Here is a 24,461-nt window from a genome sequence, read left to right as displayed (position 1 = left end):
GTCCAATGTTTAGTTGCAAAGAAAAAACATGTTGGAACTTTAACTGTTTGCTTATTCTGCTAGGGAATTTTCTTAAATTATGAACTTAAAAGTTCAAAATAGAAAATCATTTTTGAAGATGATTTTGAGATGAACTTACTTTATTACCAGGGAGTTACAAATAATGTTATTTGTTTAGGCTAGAATTATTTAATTGGTATTCTCTGAACTGTGTAAAATTCATTTAGTGGAAACCTCTTACAAATACCTCGTATGTCTAAAATTTAAAACATCTGACATTAAAGAAGTTTGTTCTTTTTTATTAGAAAAAAATAATAGTAATAGTTTGTATTTTGGGTTGGGTTTTTCTTTGCAGAAGTTGGTCATGAGAAATTAATCATTTCTAATTTACTGGCAAAGGAGTGGAATCACATAACTCGAGCTGGGAGGAAAGTTAATATATCAAAAAACAGGATAAATGTGTAAACATCAAAAATCTGTAAACTTTACCACAAGGATGGATTTCCCAATATACTTTCATATTCTCTAAATGAAATATTGATTTTATAATTTGATTAAAAATAAAGCATGCCCAAAGGAGTTTTGAGAAAATTGAAACTGGATGAATAACATCCTTAGCATGAAACAGTTACTGTAACCCTGCAAACTGCTTTGGTAGGGTGCCATCGTTTTCACATGAAGTGGTGAGCAGTATTTAAAATATGTCAGAATTTTAACCTAAAATGAACTTGCTGAGATTTTTGCAGGGGAGACTGGAAGGCGGAGGTGCCAGAGTCAGGGAGATCCGTTTGGAAGTCCCTGAAGGGATTGGGGGAGGTAGGAGCCAGTTTAAAGGGAGAGAAGCAGAGGTGTGGGGAAGCACAGATAACCCAGGAGACAATGCACGAGGGAAATGGCAGGATTCAGAAACAAGATTTCACATAGTCAATGAAAGGGAAAAGACAAAGGTGACCCCACACTGTTGGCCCAGAATTTTGCAAGAATGGGACAACTACTGACACATATTGTGCAGGGAGGAGGGGTTACTTCTCAGAGACTTACAGGTTTTAATTTTGGTGTGAATGTCAACTGTCTTGCGAATGTAACAATAAGGAATTCATGAGTTTTGAAAAGCTTGCCAGGAATTATTTTTTTTTTTCTATGTCCAATTAAATGACTACCACTGATTTGTGGTACCTACTTGGGGGTCATGTATGTGTGTGCATGTGTGTGTATGTGTGTGTGTGTGTGTATAGGCTTGTGTTTTGGTGGTCACACACTTCATTAGAGTCTGCAATTTGGTATCTGAGTGACTTTAGGGAAGCTACTTAATCTCTCTGTGTCCCACTTATCTGTAAAAAATGGAGAATGAATATTTATATGACTGTGTTACCAAGAGGATTAAATGAAATAATGCACACTGGAAGGCCTTACACAATGCCTACACATAAAACTCTTTAAAGGTTAGCTTTCCTTCCATGTGGATACTGAACAACAACAACAACAGCAAACTTCCATCTTTCTCAGTAGCTAAGGCTGCCTTCAGGATACTTACCCTTAGGTAGAACTCTCCATTTTCATTTCCAGATTTAATCCGAAAAGTATTAATAGTGTTGGCGTAAATAGTCGTGGCCTGTATCTGGAAGATGTCTGATGGCACAGACCTATCAGATCGGATGCTCATGTATTTGTAGACTATGGACTGGGGCAGGTCTCGGCACATGGCACTTGAGACTGGGCAAACACATCGGCTGCAGAAACAAACAAAAGTATTCACCGATCAGCTTGGTAAGACCAGAACATTCTCACTTTCAAAAGTTCTGATTTTTCTTACTTCTCTGATGTTAGAATGTAGGGATCTTGACAAGGATTTCGTGGGTAACAACGGAAGCCGCCATGATAATTCCAACACATTTCATCCTCCCGGCATTCATTTGTGGTCTCACATTCATTTATATCTGTAGAGATGGAGGGTCAGAGAGTTTACTGATCTAAGAAAACTGCATAATTGGCAGATTCTGGTTTGCAAGGAGGGAGGTGTGTGGGAATCTGGACTATGTCTAATTTGCTTGTAAATGTAAGACTAGGTTGCATCTGCTGAGTTCACTGCATTGAATTCAGGATAGATGTCGCTGAGCCATTCTAGACAGATAAATATGTGTCATTTCATGATATTTTATTAGGCACCTATTGTTCCTTTGTTGAATTCAAAACATCGACTCTGCTTATATAACAGTGCAAAACATCTGTTCCTGTCCTCAGAAAGACTGTAATTGGGAACATAGATATGGCAACAGTTTCTTGTAAAATGGAATTAAATAAGGATGGATAAGTGCACTGAGGGATTTGAAACAGAAATGATTACTTATTCCTGGAGGATTAAGGAAGGTTGGAGGAAGAAGGAGGCATCTTAACTTGGCCTTAAAGGGTGGGGGTTCGATGGAGTTTTTATGGCTGGGGTAGGGACGGCTTTCCAGGCTGAGAAAGCAGCAAGCAAAAACCATGGATAGGGCAGCTTGTCACCTGTCCCAGGAGCTAAGAAGAGAGGAAAAGGCTACGTGGTTTCAGTAAGCAGGAGCACGTGGTGGACAGCTGATGCTCTGGGAGTGGATTACATCGTCTGGAGGAAGCACAGTACAAGAGGCGAAGTATAGAGTATTCCACTTTGTAGAGCACAGCTATTCAAGGACCGTGAAGAAGAAGAGGAGTTAAGGAAGGGACTGTCAGCAGTGGGAGGTGACCTGGGAAAAGGCAGTGCCCAAGACCAGAGCGGGAGAGAGTCCTGGGAAGAGAGGCTGTGGATAGGCCAGGCTGGACAAGGACTGATTTTAGATTAGGGCATTGGGAGCCCCCAGATGACATCTGAGAGAACAGTTTTGCCATAGAGCCATTACATTTATAACAACAACAGCAATAACAATTAAATCAATATCTACATCCCTACGTATGTCTATCTCCCTTTTCATTTGAATAGTGATTTATATTTTATCCAATATCACCCTTTTATGAATCATTCCTTATCCACAACTGGATATTTTTATTCATTAGTTTACTCATTCCATAAGTAATTTACTCATTCTGTAAGTAATTTACTGAATCCTTGCTGCAAGCTAAGCCTGGGCTAGGTGCTGGGATATGATCTCTTTTGAATTCTCATACCTCATGTCCCTCTTTTAGGGCCTTTATTGCTTTCTGCTTTGCATTATTGAAACCTGCCTGTTTGTCTTAACCCTTCCATTAGCTTGTAAATGAGGGCAAGGGCCACTGCACCCACCTTTTAATCCTTTCATCATCTAGCATTAACGCACTGGGGCACCTGGCTTTTAAGCAATATTAAATTGAACAAAGTCACCCCTCACACAAACTGGGTGGAGATAGGTGAGAAAGATATTATCTCATTGGATATGAAAGAAAAACAAATAAGGATTAATTGGCTGGTTCAAGTTCATTATAGTTAGTGACAGGCAACTTCCCACTGCAAGGTACTCTAAAGAAGAAGAATTCCATGCCTCGTCTTTAGAGAAAAAAAATTATTTTAGCCTCCAAACTGGCTAAAGTTATCTGGAGCCCAACAGGAGGCTGGAAAAGCTATGTAGTTTCCAAGAGCCAGTTACAAAAAGTGTCCTCTTGGACTGGCTATAGCCGAAGAAAGAAAATTTAGGTTCCTCAGACAAAAATCACAATTGACTTGCGCTTTCAATATTTTTCACTTTTTTAAAAAATAAAGATGCCATTTAGCTACAGGGAAAGCTAAGGCTGGTTTGTTATATGGAGTCTAACAGAAGCAAAAGGAAACTTTAGGTTATAATTTCATTTATTACTTCCAGTAATTTAGAGTTTAGCATAATCAATACTTTAATAATTCTAGAAAGTTTTCCAGAAATTAATAGTACTAAAATATTTGATCAATGTGTATCTGTGTGTATGTGTGTCCTGTCTCTGTCTCTCTACATACATATATACACACACACATAGACATAGACACAGTTTTCATTTTTTGCAGGCCTGTGAAAATGAGGACAGTTATTTCTTCTCCAAAATAAGCCTTTTGGAGCAAAGAACCCAAACCTTTTTTATTTTACTTTATTCTTGTGGACAAGGTTCAGAAGGGATGGTTTCGGGGGTGGAGGGGTGGGGAAACAATTACTTTATACTTTAAAAGAATGTTAATTCACTTTCACAGAAAAAGTTTTGGCTTTAGCAAACATTCTGAAGCTGCATATCTTCAACTTGTAACACCCATTTATCACCCATTTGCAATCTCAGTGCATTTTTATCTGTAATTACAACAGATATAAATGCTGCCAGATATGTACACTAGGCAGGTAAGATCCAATGGATATTAATTTGCTTCTGTCTTTTGCTGAGCATCAAATCTAATTTTGATCAGAAACACACAGACATTTGTTTCAAGGACTCCGGAGGAATTTGTTAAGCTATCCCACTGGCTAACATTTTCTTGCATGTCATATTCATGTTAAAAGTCTCAGTTAGGGTTCAGTAAGTAAAACCACTGGAATGCAATATTTTCCCACAATTAACATTGACAGAATCTCTAGTAACCTAGAAAGGGTTATAAAGATGTTTGCTGTACAATGAATGACATTCTGATTATGTTCATACAGAGTGGTTGGAGTCTATTTGAAAAACTGTAGGTACACTATAAAATCCCAGGTCATAGATGTTCCTCTGAGTGAATATTTTCTTGTAAAATCATGGTATAGACTTAGAATCCCCAGTGTTTCCTTTCCTTGATCTTTTCTATTCTTAACAGGATCTTTACTGCCCTTGCGTGCCCTCTCTCCAATTCCGATTAAAAAAGACTCCCTAGAGAAGATTTACTACTAGTCATTTACACTGGTAGGTAAACATCATATAAACACCTTGAATTGTGCAGACTTTATAGTTTACCAGTTATTTTTATGTATGTCATTCCATTAAATTCCCACCACTCCGTTTTCTAGATGAGAAAGCAGGGGCTCGGAGGATTTTGATAATTTGTTCAAGATTATACAGACAGAATGCAGTGGAACTAGGATTCAAACAGGTTTTCTGTCCTCAAGTTCAGTCATTTTTTCCACTCTTTCACTGCTCTGTGGAAATTTAAGTGATTGTACTAGCTTTTCCAGGATTAGATAATTACATGTTTGGTTTTATCTGAGTCTTCTCCCTGTTAAAGTTCAAATTACACACAGCACTGGAGGTAAGAAAAGAGGGTACATATTTTCAGATCTTCCTGAGAGACTCTGAAATCACACCATTGTAGAGAGCTGCCTCTGTCCCCTATGTATAGGGTGAAGATCACCTGAATGTTTATTTTGAAACCGAACCCAAGGTCATTAGCTATTTTTGGATCAATAGTTTTTTTCCTAAAGAATTCTAGCACATTTTTAATACACATCAGGCTGATTTTTCTCAGCACCTAAATTACTACCCAATTCATAATCCTCGTGTTTTGAAGAAATGAGACTGGCTGGAGGTATGCCTAACTCATATATTGAGCTTAGGCTCTAAACTCAAACTAATGGGTGAGACATTTTAATAACCGAATCTTTTCTGGTAGATGATTTGAAGATGTATCTTATGGAGATCACATAGGCAATAAAGAAGGGATATCAATATTTCATTAAAATTATTTATACTTTAAGAAGGAAAAAACTATTACTCTAAATTTCAGGGAAAGTCATCATTAACATTGAATCTCCTCTTTATGAGATGGATATATCTCATGATGAACAGGGGAAGAAAGAACTTAAATTGTATATTCAAAGTGGGGAAAAATGAAAGTCTATGGTAGAGAATCCTGTAACTTCCTCTTTGACCTTCCTGGTTAAACCTGGTTATCATATATGAAAATAATAAACTTACCCTGACATGTTCTACTTCTCACCACTTGGTATCCCTGGGGACACATACATGAGAATTTCCCAGGTTCATTGACACATTGATATTGACACAGGTAACTTGAGGTTCTGCATTCATCAATGTCTGTTGAATCAGATAAGAGTAAGGACACAGAGTTGAAAAGCTTTCATGTCACTAGTTTGGTAATACAGACAAAAATATGTATTATTTCTGCTCAACAGTCCAGGGGGAGGTAACATATTTTTAGGTAAGCTAAAGAGAGTGAAAACATTGTAAAATTTGAAATAGAAATACAAGACTTTACAAGAAGCTCAAGGGCAAATTCTAACAATATTAGTTCATTTCCCTCTATAATTTCACAGCACAAAGAATCTTTTTTTTTTTTTTTTTTTACCATGAGTTTTACTGAATCATTGCTGCCAGTTTGTCTAATCCTGGGCCTAACTACACTAGCTGAACAGACTAGATGAATTGGACTGTGGCTTATGCTCTTCACTTTGGGCTCTGCATGCCCAGCTAGGATGCAGATTCATGTCTGCCTCTTCAGAAATTGGGTGACTCAGCCCCTCAGTTCATCTGAGCTTTGAGCTCCAAGTCCCATCCCTGCGCAAACTTCCAGAGGTGATGTCTTGGCAGGATCTGGCCTTCAGGGGAAGAATGCTCTGCATTTCTGAATAGTGATGACCAGAAGGGCAGAGGCAGCTGTTCTGAGCCAGCCCCTTTTGGTTTTGAGCACAATGGTATGATGTGAGGCCTCTCTAGGTGGGGTTTGATCTTTGTGGTCTCAAGTAAAGCCAGGAGGGACTGTGAGGAAGTCAGGGACATCAAGTGTTGATGGCATGCCCCTCAGGGTGTCTAATGCCTTCTGAATTACACAGTGGAATATGCACATGCAGTGGGCTCTGAAAGCATCCACCCAGTTAAATGGGCCTCTTCTCACTCATGTGGGCAACTTAAGAAATGTGCCCAAGTCATACACTAGCAGGAATAAGACTAGGGGCCAGGTTTTTATCCTAATGTTTTGACATGCACTCAGCTCTTCTCAAACTTAAATGTGTGCACCAATCACACCAGCTTTTGTTAAATGCAGATTCTGGCTCAGCAGGTCTGGGCTGGAGCCTGGGATCCTGCATTTCTCATAAGTTCCCAGGAGGTGTGGATGTACCTGGTCATTGGATCACACCTTGATTTTTTTTTTTTTTTTTAATTCTCTTTAGCAACCTTTTTTTTTATTTTTTTCATTTTTTTTATTTCAGCTCATTATAGGGGCACAAAAGTTCAGGTTATATATATTGCCCATGCCCCCCCCCCATCCCCTCGAGTCTGAGCTTCAAGCGTGTCCATTCCCTAGACAGTGCACATCGCACTCATCATGTAGGTATGCACCCATCCCCTCCCCCCCCAGTCAGAACTTCAAGCGTGGATCACACTTTGAGAAGCAAGACACTAGAGCACACTTCCTAATTATTAGACCCAGCCTGCATCTAATCTTTCAGTTATTTTATTTCTTCTCCTTTCTCTTGGTAACATATTAAAAAGCCAATGTTATAATCGAACTACATTAACTGGATTATATAGCAGGATTTCCACGAGTAAAATTTTGTTTTCATAAGCAGGTATACAATCAGATAAAGCAACAGCAATCACAGGGATTGGACTCTTACTCCACATTAGTTGGACAATATTTTACCTTCACAGTTGAGCCTGTCACTGCTTAGCTCGTATCCTTGATTACACTGACAGATGAATGAGCCGAGAATGTTGTAGCATTGCTGAGCACATTGATTGCTGGCATCACATTCATTTATATCTGAAAGAAAAGGTTTTATGTATCTATATATCCATCTATAAATACCTTTAACCATATCCTTGCTCTTTTATACCGATGTCATCTGATGATAAGTAATTCCCTAGCCGAATTCTTTGCCCTGCAGAAGCTCACTGGAGAACATCCATTTAGGTTTCATATTCGTTGGAGTAACTTCAAACATCTGCAATATACTTCTTTTAGAAATACCAAAATATTTTTTTCTAGGAATGACAGTTAGTTTGATGTTTGATGAGTCTTTCCAAAAGAATTTAATGCTTCTAATAAATATACATTCCAGTATCTATTTTCTTTTGTTGTTGTTCAGATACAAAATGCCAAGTCTATAAATAATTGACACAAGACACTCATACTGATATGGTCTCTCAGCATGCTATAGTGAAGATTTATCTGTGCTATTTATTACTTTTTAAATGGGTTCTGTTAAATTCCATTACAATTATAACATAAGCCTTTGAGACCCATACGGAGTTTTGCAATGCTCTGAGGCACTGAAAATATTGTGAACAGGCATTTTTCTTACACTAGATTCTTTCCATGTCATGCCAATCTTAAATTGTGTGCCGTGACATTGCATTCTGAAAGGGGAGAAGCAGCATGTAAAAATCAGATGCACTCTCAGTGGAAAGTTTATATATTTGAACTTGCAGTAACCCTTGGCACCTTCAGCATTTATATCACACACTGTTGACTAATTGGTGGGTGTGTGTATATCCATTGATCTGTAGTTTAAAAAAATTTTTGATACATCCACAGAGGAGAATGAAAACCAAGTTTAAAAAAGTTTTCCATTCACATCTTGATGTGTTTTAAGAACCATATTGGTTATTGTCTTTTCAGCTTTATGATTGCTTAGGGGAAGTTGATGGAAACCAATTACTCAAGAACATAGAAAACTGGAATACTGCTACGTGGCATGGGGTTTCCTTTTCTTTTGAAAACAGAAATCAGCTAGTTTGCAAAAGGCTTACCTACACAGGTGTAGTTGTTTGCCGCCAACTGAAACCCGGGACTGCACTGGCAATAAAACGAGCCTGGTGTGTTCACACATCTCTGGTGGCAATACGGAGGGATGGTACATTCATCTATGTCTGGGTTATCCGGCACACACACAAAGAGAACCAAGTTACTGACTTAGCATAGCTGTTTGCTTTCAAGTTTTCAGTAGAGCTTTATCTAGAAAACCTATCTAGAGAAGACCACGAAGTAATCATTTCTCTCTCTCCTTTTTTTGTTATTAAAATTAGGGCATATGTGTTTTAAATATACTTTGGTCTGCATTCTCCAGTTAAATAAGATGTTAAGAGCAAAAACTGAGCGTTCACACCATTCGGTGGTAAATAAACCTAGTGAGTGGGTTGAGATTTAAAGAAAAAAAGGTAATTGAGACTATTTCACATATATATGAGAATGTCAGTTTGGGGAGCTAAAAGCTTCCTTATAATTACAGAAGTAAAAAAGAACTATTAATACCAAAGAATTGAGTGATATTGCACAAAACTAGAAGAGTTCTGCACTGTGCTCAGCTGGGGACCTTGACTAAGTCACTTAAATTTTTAGTATCTCAGTTTTTTCTTCTGCAAAATGTGGATTGGAAGGCTTGCCATGTGTATCTTAGGAAGTTGTTGTGAGAATCAAATGTGAGAACGCTGTGGAAAGAATAGGATGCTAAACAAGTTAACTCTTGAGAGTGCCCTTCTGACACTTTGATGAAGTGTTGCAGCCTGTGTCCTTCTCACATAAATATTTCCAACTATAAAATGCTCAATCGAGAACTTGCAGAGTAGGACTAAGATCTTAGAAGCATAATAAAACTTCATTAACTCATGACTCTACACTGTGTGACAACTCCAACATGGCATAGGTAATTTAAAATAACAATTATGCATGTACAATGTAACACTATATAGTGACACTGCCTTATGGTAAAACAAAACAAAATAAAACTTTATGCTGAGCTCTTTTGGTACTTTCATAACTAATAATGTGGGAGGCAGTGTGCTCAAGTGGCCGTAGGGTAACCTGAGTTTGAATCTTTTTTCTGGAAATTACTAGCTTGGTCTTAACCTCTTGAGCTTCCATTTCTTCTTCTGTAAGTAATAATACAACAGTGTGGTGGAATTGTTGGGAGGATCACATGACATAGTGTAGGCAAAGTTCCTGGCAGACAGCAGGTCAAAATAAGTGAGAGCTATTCTTAATAAGCTGCAAAATATATCTAACTTGAATACTGAAATAGATGATAAGAAGGTAGTCACATGGCTTTTCCCCTTACTTTGTTCAAGTGTCTGTTCAAATGTCACCTCCTCAGGGAGGCCATCCTTCCCACCCATAGCCAATAGTTTCTTCTGCCTTATCTATTCCCTTACCCTGATTTAAACTTCTTAATAGCCCTTGACACTACTTGACATTGTGTCATGTGTTTCTTTGCTTCTTGTCTGTCTCCATCACTATAATGCATGGCAAATAAGACCTGTCTCCTCCCCTTGAGGTGAAGGCAGAGGGGTGTTTTGTCTGTTCACTGCTGTATGCTTAATACCTGGCACAGGGTCTGGCATAGGAGGTGCTCAATAAACATTACTTTAATGAATGGAAACTTCACACTAATTAAGAGCAATTTTAGCATAATGCTTCCTAGTACTTAGTATTACAGCCAGTGCTGGTATTAATAGATAATTTGTATGAATTGTACCTTCTAAAAGCTCTGTGAGGGCTATGAATTTGGAAATCTGTTTACTGTGATAGCCCAGTGCCTAGAACAGTGCCTGGCACACAGTCAGCCCTCAGTGACTATTTGGTGAATAAATGATGCATGTCTTCTCAACCAGTAAACATTCATTGAACCCATTGTTATTTGCTAGCTTTGTGTTTGGCACTGCAGGTTTATAATCATAATAAATATACATACATTCTGTCCCTGTCTAGTCTGGAAGACAGACATGAAACAATTACTCCATGGTATGATAAGATCAACAATAGAAAGGTGTACAAGGGACAGGCACAGTGCTGTGGTACTCAAAGTGTGACCTACTGACTGCTGCTGGTCTATAGGCAATTTGGACCAATCTGCAATGAGTAAATGCAGAAACTGAGGGTACATGTTAAGGAATAGCAATTTGACATTACTGCAATATTTTAATTGTACTTTACAGGAGTATTGGTCTGCAACAGATTGGAAATTTACAAAAAGTATTTCTCATAATTTGAAAAGTACTGGCATAGAGGAGGGAGTGACTAATTATATTTGGGTAGATTATGGAAGGCTTCCCAGAGGAGGTGACCCTGAGCTGGGATTTGATAGTGACATAGGAGTTTGCCAGGAGGGAATGTTCTTGATGCTAGAAAGAACTTATATAGAGGCACCAGAATGTAACACTGCATCATGCATGTGGGGAACTAGTGGGATAAATGTGGAGGGTAATATTTTTCAGGGGTTGGGGGGAATGTTGATGCAAGAGAGCTAGACAAGGATCAGATTGAGGAAGACCTTTTATGCTGCGTTGAAGAATGTAGACTTGATTCTGTGGGTGAGGGGAACAGCAGGGAAAACAGGATTAGATCTGAGTTTATGAATGTCCCTCCTACTACGTCATAAAGGGCTGCGACCATCTGTTCCATTCTCTTTGATTTGTCCCACAATTAGTTGGTTTAGTTCTTTTTTTCGTACTTTTTATGCCCTCAAATATTTATTTTACTAACAGTACGGGCAAAACTTTGGTGTCTATGGAGTTTTCCACACACTCTTCTCTTAAATCACAGCTTCATTCACCACAAATCCTGGGCCTTCCTTGGAGGCTGGGCACTAACCAGCATCTAGGCACAGCCCCGTGGCAGGCGGAACTGGGCCGGGGCCCACGAGGAGCTTAGCGTTGACATCCTAATGTCAACAGCTCCCATTCTCAGGCGAAAACTGATGCTGGTAGTCTGTCCCCACATCCTCACCCCCTCTTCGCTCATCTGTGGTAAGAGGTGGTATGTAAATAAACGGACAGAGGGAGTCAATTACAGAGGTTCATGCCTGGTGCCAGGCCTCACGACTGAGCCCAGAATGCTTTATTTTACTTCGCTATTTGCTAGTCAGCCTTTTCATATGGTGTTCTTCCAATCATTTAAAACACACATGCGGCGCATTCGTTGCAGGCTTCGGGGACTGGAGAGGCAGCAGTGACACAAGCTGGCCTGGCCCTGCCCTTGGGAGCTCACGCTCTCAGGCCCTGAAGCAGAGGCACGTGCTGCACTTGGCTCTGCACGCCTGGCACCGTGCACAGGTGTGCGACATAAAGAGCCTTTAGTACTCGTCTGCTAACTCAGTACACAATGACAGCGCACAGCTTGACTGCCAGGCACTGTTCTAAGCAGCCCTGTACACAAGCTCCCGAGCCAGGAACTAGTAGTATCTCCACAGTACAAATGAACAAGCCAAGACACAGAATTTAAGTAACTTTTCCCAAGGTCTCCAAGTGAGGTAGGGATGGGGCTGGGATTTGAACCTCCCCATTTGCCCTCTGTGCTATGCTGTGTTATGCAGCAGTGAATGAAGCCCATATTGCCAGTGTGCTAGTGCTACAGCCCCCAAACAACTAATTTAAAATTGCATTGGTTGTTTTTATGGTCCCATACATATACCAAATTTCTGCTTTGGCTTAGTCCAACATGTCACCAACACTTTGATATTCAGAATAGGCTCAACCTTTAAGGTTAGTTCTTTCTTGTTAGTGTGGAAAATGGACTGGTAGTCAATGAATGAATAACCAGCTGTTAACGCTGCTTCTCCAAATAAATATGAGCGCTTTGACTGGTATGCCTGAGGTTTAAACAATCAAGGTGATCAAGACAGGACTTTGCTGAGTGCACCGTGACACTTACCTACACATTGCTCCCCTCGCTTCTGATACCCGGGGGGACACTGACACGCGAAGGAGCCTCGTAAATTGACGCACACTTGGTCTGCTCTGCAGTTGTGTGTCCCTGCGGCACACTCATCTATGTCTGCCAAAGACACACAACACAGAAAGAATTTTAGTCGATTGTGAAGATGTCAATATTCCCTCTATTTCTCCATTTCTTAAACTGAATTTTTACTTTATTGTTAAAACATTACTCTATGTTATTGTTTCATTGGAAATGTTTAACATTAGAAATCATTTCAAGTGTTCAGAAAATAATTTCATGGATACCAGGGTGTACCACTCAGATTTAAGAAATACTAACATTTTGCCATGTTGCCTGACTTTTAAAGCTCATTTTGTTTTGTTAATAAATATTAAAGCCTCAGACCATCCTCATCCTTTTACCCACCAACTACCACTATCCTGCTAGATGTGAATCCCTCTCTGAGATATTTTTATACTTTTATTATACAGGGATGCAACCATTAGGACATACGGTATTATTTTATATGTTTTAAATTTTAAATAGGTTGTATGATTATGATGCTTGCTTTTTCCACCCAATATATTGCATTTGAGATAATATCTATTGATAAATCTCCAAAAATCTGCCCAATGACTGGGAATAATCAAACTTTGATATTATATATTCTCTGTAGCTGTTTCTTTCTTTCTTTCTTTTCTTTTTTTTTTTTTTTTTTTTTACAAATGGTAGGGTAACGTGTAAAAATCTTTCATTGCAAATTTCAAAATGCAAAGGATTCCTCTAGGAGAGAAAGGCTGGTGAGATTTAAAAATACATATTTTCACAAAGCAATTTACTTCTGAAAATAATTTACTACATGTGCCTTAAGGAGTAGGCAGTTTACAGTTCTAAAAAAAGCAAAAAATGCTCAGTCATAACATAATAAGCAGTATGAAGAATTTCTTAATTTGGGATCAAAATGTGATATAAATTTGTATGTGTATATTCATATTTACAGTAATTTATAAGTGAAATCTAATTTTGCCTTATCTACATCATCTTTGTATTCATTCAGATCTCTCATATCATGAATTTAAATAGCACAAATGAAAGGATTACATAATTTTGGCATTCTTCAACAACTGAAGACACTAAACTTCCTTAAAAAAAATCATGAAACTTCTAATTTCTAGATGACAAATTCTGCACAAAAACTGAAGTGCCCTTAAGGGGTCTTAGCTCAACACTGTGGTAGACCTAGGGTGGTGCTTTGGAAGAAATAGGAGGCCAAGAATAATAATAATTAAAAAAAACAAAACACCAGCAATTAAAATTTACTCAATTCCTGCCTTTCTTTTAAGAAGCTCAGAGAGTGGCCCCTGGCACTATTTTGCCTTTCATTTTTCTGTATTTTCAAGAATTGCTGCACTTCCACTATGCACTGTCATGATGCATGAAGTTCAGATTGCAAGAGGGTTGTCAGATACCGGCTTCACTTAACTGGGTGTGGAAATGATAAGAGAGATTCTTTCCACAGGAAAGAGGGAGGGGAGACGAAAAATACTTCAGTGATGTGCGGCTATTTATTGGATAGTAACCTATAAAAGCATCTACTTATGTAATTCTTTGAAACTGGTTTTAAAGTTTTGGCTAAGTTTGCTGTTGTTTTGTTTTGACATGTATTATTATTATTATAATTGCTGTTATTATTTTCAAGTCAGTGATTACAAACTCCTTTTTTAGGTACTATGCCATGGTGCAATAATCTTACTTTGAAACTCTGCTCTTTTTTGTGTCTTTTATTATTTTTCCATACGCACTTGATGAAAACCTTTCTACTGGGGTTTCTTCAGAGCTTTATGACTCGCTAATGCAGAAATGACAGCAGAATTTCTATTGTTTCATGTCAAGAACATCCGCCAGCATTTGCAGTGACAACAGCCCTAAGAGACACAGCCATGTTCAATTCCGATGTGGCAAGTTTCCTCGGTACGTGCTGGCGGATCAAGGCCTTGGGCTGGCTGCTGCTTTTCTAAGGGAGGCCTCACCAGTGACCGAGGCTTTTCTTTCTGAGACATCTCTCTGCAGACTGCCTCCACCCCATCACATTCCTACAATTGATGTCCTACAACTTCCTTCCTGCTTTCTTGTCGTTCATGTCTGAATCTCTTTGATAAACAGTCTAACATTTCCAGTGGAATTAATACATCATTAAATTGGTTTTATACTCCTTCTTAAGAACCAGGTCTGTTTACCTTCTGAAGGGGTTGTTAAATAAAAATATTAGGCGAGTTAATGTAATTTAATAAAAATAGACAAAAAACCAAATAAAATACCACTGCCTGCCCTGACACTATGTTCTTTTCCTTTCTCTATTAAAAACCAAACAAAGCTGTGGTAGGACTTGCCTCACCCAGGACTGACTGGTGATCACACTTTGTACTTTCCTGGAGTCACAAAATGCTCAAAAAAGTAACCTCTGTGACCTGGACGCAGCTACTAACCTACATTTGGAACTTACGATTCTTTGACTATAGTTTAGAATATTTATCCTTTTCCTTGCTCTTAGCAGGTTATCTAATGCTGAAGACTGTGAGTAGACTGAATTTATTTGACCTATCTTCTATTATAATGTCCATTTATTAGTTTAAGTAACAATAATGTTAGTTTGAAAATCATACTTTGAGATCCTATTATTGCTTATTTATACATCTATACAAAGCCACATAAAAATTGTTGTATACATTGTTAGACTCTTTTCTGTTTATCTTTTCTGCTAGAATGAATTTTCATCTGTCTTAAATATCAGAAATTTCAATGCAATACAAAAATCACTAAAAGGTACAACTATGTCAGAAACTCACAATAGAATATCCATCCCTGTGCAGATGCCCCAAAACCCTGTGTTTCCCAGGGGTATTTATGAAAGTCCACTGTCCTCTAACTCCTGCCCACTCCCCACAGCACAAACACTGCCTCTTGCAGGTACATCCATGGGAAAAAAAAAAAAAAATCAATTTCCTGTATTTATATGGGAGAATATCTGCACTGGCAAAAGCAATGTTTTATTTATGAGGGAAATTACTCAGGTCAGACATAATTTTCTTGATAATCTAGGAAAAAGTACTACGGGGAGAGGAGTTTTTGTTTCATTTTTAAATCACCTAAGATTTACCCTTGACAGTTAAGCTCACTTGGTTTTTTAGGCAGTTAACACATTCCCTGGGACCTGGACCCAGGCTCTTTGAGGGTGGGTTCTATGTCTTACTTTTATCTATATTTCTAGTTCCCAGCACAGTGCATGCAACATGGTGGGTTTTCAATAAATATTTGTTCAAAAAATGGATGAAATGAATTATTATTATGTGCTGAGAATTGGTGCCTAGAATTTGAGGAAAACAGGATCAGTGTTTTATCTCATGGAACTAAAAATTAATAGGACAAGGTAATAGGAAAAATCTGAGAAACACAGCAAAATGATTACGATGTCAGTAAATGAAAAAGGATGTAAAGCAATGGAGTCCAGAAGCGCAGAGGCTACGCAGACTAAAGCAGCATCCGCGGTGGGCAGCCGGGGAAGGTTTGCCAGAGGAGGTGAGTTCTCAGCTGTATGCTGGTCAAGGTGAGATACGTGGATTGGCAGAAAAAGAAGGGTGTTTCTAGGCAGAAGGCGGGTGACATTAGAAACCATTGCTAAGACAAAACCATTTCCATGAGAAGAATGGCAGACGGGGTCAGCATGGTAGGAGGGGCTGTGTGAGGAGCCTGGTGCAGCGCCCCGTCGAAGGTGCTTATAAAATGCTAGCTCAAGTCATGAGCAAAATCCAGGGCCATAAAGGTGGGATTAGAGAGTTTGGATTGGACAGCCTAGAGAGCAGCTCTGAACTATGTAGACATAGCCTCATGTTAACATTACCAAAGAACAAAATAATAGAATGTGCTTCCTAAAATATCACAACACATTTCCTCATTCTAATACATTAAGAATAGCTAATGGCAATATTTGGTGATTCCCTCATTTTTCAAAAATGTGCCCATGCTCTCCCTCCTAGTGATTTATACCATCGTAGGTCGCTTTCTTGCTGACTTTGGCACCATTAGTTGCTTTAAATAATATAGCCTAATCTCTGCTCAGCTCTCACTTCTAGCCTCTTTATCACACTGACCTCCAGCCTAGGGCACCGCACATTTGATTTTTCTCTCACAGTTAACGGAGGCAACTATGTCCACATCTCTGTGGTGTCCATTAAGTCCCAGCTTAGGCCCTTGTTCTCTATGTTTTTGGCTCCTTCCCTTCAGTCTGACTCATATTTCCCAAACCCCTGACTCATGCTGCTTTCTCTCTCTTATGCAACATTTTAATCTCTGCAATGTTCTTTCCATAATTTGATAACTCACCACAACATGGAGTCCCTTTCAGTGTGTTTTCATGGGCAGAAACTATCTGCACCTTGAATGGTGGTGGGTACCATTTAGACTTTTCTAATTTGTGCTGCTTTAGGTTTGAGAAATAATTCAGAACTACTTTTGAATAAGCACCATAGACTAGTGATGAGACTGCACTAGTACTAGGAGAAAGGAGATTGAAATTATTTTGATTCCGTCACTGCCTATGTGATCTAGGGTCATGGTATCAAGTTTTTCCCTTCTGTTTCTCCATCTGTAAAATAGACTGTCTATTCTTAAGGATAACATACAGATTTTAAAAAGTGTTCAGAACCTTCAAAATGTATCTTTTTGTTTCCATATTATAAACCCTTATAAACCCATATCTTTACTAGTTCTGTGCAGGACATTGTGCATGCTTTGCAAATATTATTTGATGGTGCTATCCTTTGAATTCCTGTGATTCAAGAAAAGGTAGTGGGTTAAATTCAAGTTGTTGATATTCCTTGATGTGTGGATTTAAAACCTTATTGTATCAATCTTCTCCAACTATAATGATTTAATCTCATAAATGCAATAAAGTAGAAAAAAAGGTCAAGGATTCATGTTTGCTATCAGGAGGAGCTATTTCACTGTTGGCTTCTTTTTTCCCCAGGGTTCTTGATTTAGATACCCATATGTTAGAAATTATTGGTCCTCATCTTTTCCCTGGTCCAGCTTGCCTTGGTCTATGGGAAGGAAACGGACCAAGGGTGGACCTGTGGGGGTGCCCAGGACACCTGTCCCATTTTGCCCTGTCCCTCTGCTACTCAAGAGTGTTTTGTTTGCCTGTGGAGGCTCCTGTGGGTTCTGCTCCTCAGCAGCATCTCAGATCAGAGAGAAAACCTACCATTTTACTCTCTAGACCGGTCTTCTCTGCTCTTTGATACCTGAGTGGGGTTTTGCGGTCCTGGGCCTGAGACCCCGTGGACAGATGCAGCAGCCCAGAGCTGCCCCACTGGGCAAGTGGATGGTGAGAGCCCTGGGGCGTTAAGGAGCCGCCCTGCCTGGGAAGCCCTGTTTAAAGAGAACAAGACCAACAGAGCGCCCTGTGCACTTGCACGTGGCCTTTTAATCCTAATAACAGCCTTGTGGAAGAGGTTGCCTCATCCACAATTTACAGATGAGGACGAAGGATGTCACTGAAATGTAGGCTTAGTGAGGTGACTTGCCAGAATCACACAGAGCAGAGTTTCAAACCCAAGATTTCCATTTTTGCTTCTGTAATTTAGGTCTGCAGAAAGACTGATTTCCTAAGAGTTCTGGGTAGCAGAGGTTTTACTATAGTCACAAATATTTTTGATTTTTCCCAGCATTGAAGAGGGTTGTTAATCTTGCATCACCTTGATTCCTCCCTTGCGTCTTTCTTCTACTTAGAATAACATTCACAGCTCTCCAAGTTTTCTGTTTCCCTCTCCAGTTTTTAGCCAATTATCAACAATTTTTTGTCAAAGACTTTCTAGTTCCCTTGCTGCTTCTTTCATAGTACTGGAATCAGATTTATCTGGGCCAAATGCCCAGTTCTAGTTAGCTTTTCACCCTTCTGAAATTATCAGCTAGAATTCGCCCAAGCTAAGCAGTTCTAGTGGAGAAAATAAATACTAAGTAACAAAAGAGAACTGTCTTCATCGATGGCCAGCAGTAGATTTATAGTTCTAGATTCTTATCAGTTCTGGCAAAACAGATTGTTAATAATTTGGTGTGCTTTAAATGATAAACAAAAATATCACCAAAATTAACAAAAATTAGCCTCCCTGACAGCTCATGTCTTTGTTTTAGAGAGTGGAGAATCAAGTGTCCTGGAAGTCCTTGGCATTGCACTGTATTCTGTCAGAACCTTGCAATATGCTGTTCCCATATGGAAAAATCGTGCTACAGGTACTTAGAATTGCTTTTCCAGCAATGACAATGGATTTGCATTGCAAATGGACCCCCTCTCACCTAGTTTCCTCTGTGAGTAGTAGTGTTTATTTGCAAGGTGATCAGATGAGGTTAGACATATAGTTCATGACCATGGGGAAGAAAACCAACTGGTGCATGTGAACAATCAGTGACTCATCTGTACTACATGCAAACCAAATGAACCAACTGGTCACAGGCCGAAATAGAAGAAAAGCAAGGTAACGAGGGCTCTCATTCTCACTCTTCAGCTCCTTTTGCACTCTGGCACAGTGGAGCTTCTTGCTTTTAGGATCTCCAGGCAACAACATTTTCTTCTAATAAATGATTGTTAATTGTTAGGAGTTTTCTCTGGCATCTCTGTGAATATGTCATACCCAGCTAAACTCTCGTTTTTCTTCTTAAACTTCATTATTCATTAAACAAATGTTTGGGAAAAGATCACCCTGGTATTTGGGATAGCACAACCAATCATCAATCTGCCAGCTTGTGGAGGTAAAACTGTATTTTGAAACAAGTAGCACCATCAATCTTTGCTCCAAGGTGGCTCAGTACAAGGAATTAAAGACCCTCTGTGTGAAGGTTCAAACCTGTTCCATGCAGGCTAGGAATCTGCTTCAAAGCGGATGGCCTTTGGAGGAATTATGATCCAACCCTATTATGGGATGCCTCTGTGCTGACATTCCAATTGCATTATCCTGGTGCCCCACCACTTCATCTCCCCTGCCCCCAGCCCCCACCTCCCGGGCCCAGGTCAAACCCTGGAGAGTGACGACCTGAATGGAGACTGACTACATTCAGCTGAGTCCACCAAGCCCTGCCTGAGCATTGTGATTTGATTCTTGGCCTCACTCCCTGAGGCCTTACAGCCAGATTAGTCAGTCTCCCTAACCCAAAGCACAAACATTCCTGGCTTATTCCTTCAAGCAAATCATCACTTGAGGTCGAATAAGCCCCTGGCTATGGCAATGCCAATTATAACAAGCATGGCTTGGTAACCTCCTAATTGTATGAGACCAATTACATTATACTTGTTGTTCATTCAACAATAAGCAGCTTTTGTGCCCACTAAATTGAGGCATACTACTAAATTTGGTGAGTGTAACTTGGCAATGCTTCTCCAACTCATTAACTGCCTAAGGCTTTTTCAATAAAGTCTATCTTTGTGCTTCTTGCTTTCAGAGCATGTTACCTTCTTGTGTGTATTTTCCTGCCCATTTCATTACATCTTACTTATGACATTTCTGCACAATGTTTCCCCATATGCCTCAGGGCTCCTGTGATTTTCTGAATTCCAAATGGAGCAGAGAGGTAGGATGGGGGGAATGGACTCCCCAAATTTGCAATAAATTATTTTTTCTGTCCTCTTTCTGATTCAAAATCAGCACAATGAAAAGCAATGAAAAGGATAAATATGTGAGTAAATCTAAATAAATACTGACTGCCTAAAACAATCATAGTAAGGTATTTTGGAATTTATAAAATATTTAGAATTAAACTACATGAGAATAATAGCATATAGGTTGGCAGGAGGATAAATGAAATTTATCTATTTTAAGATCCTTGTGTTATCCAAGGAAGAGTTAAAGCTACTAATTTATTTCAGATTTTGATAAATCATGGATGTATGTTTGAGTAATCCCTAGGGAAAACATTAAAGGAATAGTAAAAAAAAAATAAAACTACAAAGCTAATATAAGGGAAAATGGAATATTAAATTCTCCATTAATTCAGAGAGAAGGCAAGAAAAGTAGAGAAGCTAAAATGTATAGAACACATAGAAGGTAAATAGTAGAATGGTAGTTTTAAACCTAAACATATCAGTAGTTAAATTAAATGGACTAAATATACTCATTAAAAGGCAAAAATTATCAGACTGATTAAAAAACAAAACCCAAATATGTTCTTTCAAGAGACATAATTTAAATATAAGGACACAGAGATTTAAAGAAAAAAGATGGAAAATACACCAAGCAAACACTAACCAACAGGGAGTTGGCTTTGCACTATTAGTATCAGACAAAGTTAACTTTAAAAGAGATTATTAGAGAATAAAAAGGAATACTACATAATGATAAAAGTTTCAATTTACCATAAATATGTAGAAATTCCAAATTTAAATGCACTTAATCATATAACCTCAGTATAGATAAAACAAAAGTGGATAAAACCAAGTGGAAAAATAGACAAACACAATTACAGTAAGATTTTTAACACACTTCTCCCAGTAATTGAAGGAATAAGCATACATTTTCTGAAATGAATAGAAAATATGAATAACATGATTAAAAACTTTGAACTAACTGGCATGTATAAAACACTGTACAAAATACAAAACCTTTTTAAGTACTGAGGGAACGTTAAAAAGCAAATGGCTATACTCTGGCCTTAAAATAAGTCCACATAAATTTCAAAGAACTGTAATATACAAATTATGTTCTCTAACTACAATGCAAATAAGATAGAAACAACAACAGCATGAACAAAACTAGAAAAACCCAATTCTTTTGGAAAAGACATACCCTACAAACCACCCATGGTTAACACAATTGAAATTTGAGAATATTTCAAACTTAATGAAAATGAAACTATCACATATCAAAATTTGTGAGAAAAAATGCTAGCCCCTAAGGAGGCCAACCACCCCCCCCCGCCCCCCACCTCCCGTCCCTCCTCGCACCATCCTTATCTTTTTCCCTGTGCTCAATCTACAAGAGAAGAAAATACAGATGAGACCTGTATTTGTGATAGTCTTCGGGGTTTTGAAGGGCTGCTTAGAGAAGGAGGAAAAGACCCTAACAATGTATTTCCAAAAGGCAGAACTAGAATAGATGGGTAGAAACGCAAGGAAGGCAGACTTTCAGTCCAATGTAAGAAAAGATGTGTGGTCATTAGACATTTTAATGTATTAGAAAAGCAATGAGCTTCCTATCACTGGAAACAAGCAAAAGGTGCAATATGGATCCCAGCAGTGGGTGAGGGGATTTGACTAGACATCTGTGTTTAAAAATAGTGTTAATGTGCAGCACGCAAATCTGAGATAGTGTTAATGATTTTTGAATCTGGATGGTGGTGGGTGTTCAATGTTCATTGTATTGTACAATCAACTTTTCTTTAAGCTTGATAATGTTGATTAAATAATTGAAAAATAGATGGTGCATCCACTCTAATACAGAAAATTGTGAGGATTCAACAAAATTGATTATTTTTATGTGATACATGGAGCACATACATATCGCTCTGTATAGTTGTGGAGTTAATTATTATAATTTATTCTCTAACATCTGAAAAACTTGCTTGATGATAAAGTACAAGGAAAGATCTCATCTTAAGTAGTTATATATTCCCTCCCTTTTCCTCGATTGGGAAAGAAGTTAACAAATCTTACACTTATTATTCCTTGTCTCAAGGGTTTCCCAGGAAGACTCTACAGTCTTTATCACGTTAAGGCATAAGATTACTGAGTGATCAAAAAGTTAAACATGAGCAACTATCAGCTTGTGCCCGAATCTTTCATATATTATTAAACCAAGTGAGATCTGACTTCTTGGTTTTGTTCCAAATGGAACCATAGTTACCATTTTCACCAAGTTGTCCATAAATTATTAGGAATGCTTGAATTTAATTTGTTGATAAATTTTGTTGACGTAGGCTATGGGATTCCCCCCAACCCCTCTGTGTTAAAACACTTTTAGTGTTGTGAGGCAACAACATTCAAATAACTCCTGAGTATTAGTTGAAGGAGTGGGGGCAATAGAGGACAAAAGAAAACACTAATCAATAAAACTACTGACCTTATGTTTGTTTCAATTCTAAAGACTTCTTAAATGAGTCTGGGGCATTTTGCCTGACATTTCTATGGAGGGCAGAAATAAGTATCTCTGAAAATACATTGTCTGAGATCTGTTTCAATTTTAAGAATCTGAAATTAATGCTTACTTTGATAAATTCTTGAATGCTGGTGTAAAAAGTATTTCTTTTTATAGCTCTAATCTCTTCTCCCCTCTCTAACTTAAAATGTCAGATCCCAGGAATAACATGCTCTTGCTTTCTTGGGGCCCTGGTCCTGAATCTCTGGTTCTTCTTCCTTCCTTTTTCATTTTTCAGCAGTGACTTTTCCCTCCCTCTAATCTGTAGGATCAAAGGAGAGCCTAAAAATGCACTCGTTTTTCTGGGTAGGATTAAATGGTTCTGTTAGCAGAGTGGGATGAGTAGAAAGAGCGCTTCAATGTTTAAATGCACTACGGTGTACCTGTAAAGTTACATACTTGTCAGGAATTTAGAGTACCCTAATGTCTGTTTGGCAGCGTAAATTCTGAAATGATCTGGTGGGGAAACATGCCCTGTACAGGGTTTGTGTGTCGGTAGAGTACAAAGGCAGACGGACCCGAGCCCGTTATGCAGTTGATATGTTCAAGGTACATGCCAAACTAAGCTAGTCTTAAAGAGAATTTCTTGGCATGAATAAACAATGATGAAGAAAAAAGATATCTACGTTCTTAGATCTGTTATATATACTTAAAGTGGTTATTACATGGAGCACATCCGTGGAGTCTGTCATATTCCAAGTTTTCATTTTGGAAGAAAATGGAAAAATTGAGCAATTCATATTGTTAATTTTAAAATTAGCCTAGGATTATTTTTTTTCCCTAGAAATGTAATAATTTGTTTATGGAAACCTTTAAATGAAAACCTTTGGCTTCAGGCACATATGTTGTTCATGTGGATGATGGTGAGGCTGCCAGACAGGTATAAGGAGGTCCCCTGTCAGTGTCCTGCAATTACAGATCTCTTTTCACGGTTTTCAGAATTAGAGGAATCATACTATTCTTTCACAGCTAGTATTTTTAAGTTCTAAATTATTTTATTTGAGATTGTATCTTTCTTTAGTTGCTTACGCAAGCTTTTTTACTAGCCTTATTGTACCAAAAATTAATGTTTATGTATAATTTATTACACCAAGAATTAGGGTTTAAAGCAGGACTTGTTGATCTTTTTAGAAAATCTGAGAACCACAGAATAAATTTTTCTCTTATGCAACTCACTGACGGAAATATGATTGAGACAGAAGAGTGGGTAAGATCACGGGTTTTAGAGTCAAATAGGTCTCAGTTCAAATCCAAGCAACATCACGTTTTAGTTATGTGGCCTGGGAAAGTTATTTAACCTTTCCAAGTCTCACTGCCACATCTATCAAATAGGGATAATACAAATTCCACAATGTTGCTGTGAGGACTAATTGAAACAATACACATTCACAATGGTACCTGGTCCATAGTAAGTGCTCAATAAATTATACTCAACAGTGGGAAGACATTGATTGAATTGGTAGTGGGATCAAGGTGGTACTTCTGTATACAGATGGAAGGAAGCAAGAAAACTGCAGAAAGTCAGCACTTTTAATATAATTTCTACGTACTTGCATATAATGTAACATCCTGTCTTTGTTTCCTTGCTTAGTGTCATGTTTCAATATGGTCTGTATGACTGAAATCCAATCAGGAGGAAAACCATAGCACTCTATGACCTTCCCTTCCTTTGGCATATTGCAGATGAATGGATGCAAGAACAGGCAAAGACAGCCTTTCTTTCTTAAAGTTATTTCTCATTA

General features: G+C 38.4%; 1 protein-coding gene across 2 annotated transcripts in view; it reads right to left on the bottom strand.

Moving 5' to 3' along the window:
• Positions 1-24,461, bottom strand: part of EFEMP1 (EGF containing fibulin extracellular matrix protein 1) — a 58,707-nt gene that overhangs the window by 5,013 nt on the left and 29,233 nt on the right. For both annotated transcript variants that reach the window (XM_069494335.1, XM_069494336.1), the window contains 6 exons: positions 12,539-12,661; positions 8,644-8,763; positions 7,535-7,654; positions 5,848-5,967; positions 1,814-1,937; positions 1,535-1,730 (listed from right to left, as the gene is read on the bottom strand). In XM_069494335.1, the coding sequence (XP_069350436.1) occupies positions 1,535-1,730; positions 1,814-1,937; positions 5,848-5,967; positions 7,535-7,654; positions 8,644-8,763; positions 12,539-12,661 (803 nt within the window). The remainder of the gene's footprint in view (positions 1-1,534; positions 1,731-1,813; positions 1,938-5,847; positions 5,968-7,534; positions 7,655-8,643; positions 8,764-12,538; positions 12,662-24,461) is intronic.

Source organism: Eulemur rufifrons, chromosome 19 (genome assembly GCF_041146395.1).
Source record: "Eulemur rufifrons isolate Redbay chromosome 19, OSU_ERuf_1, whole genome shotgun sequence".
In the NCBI taxonomy this organism is placed as follows: domain Eukaryota; kingdom Metazoa; phylum Chordata; class Mammalia; order Primates; family Lemuridae; genus Eulemur; species Eulemur rufifrons.
Note: the sequence above shows the minus strand (reverse complement) of the source record. Positions and strands in the feature narration are given on the sequence as shown.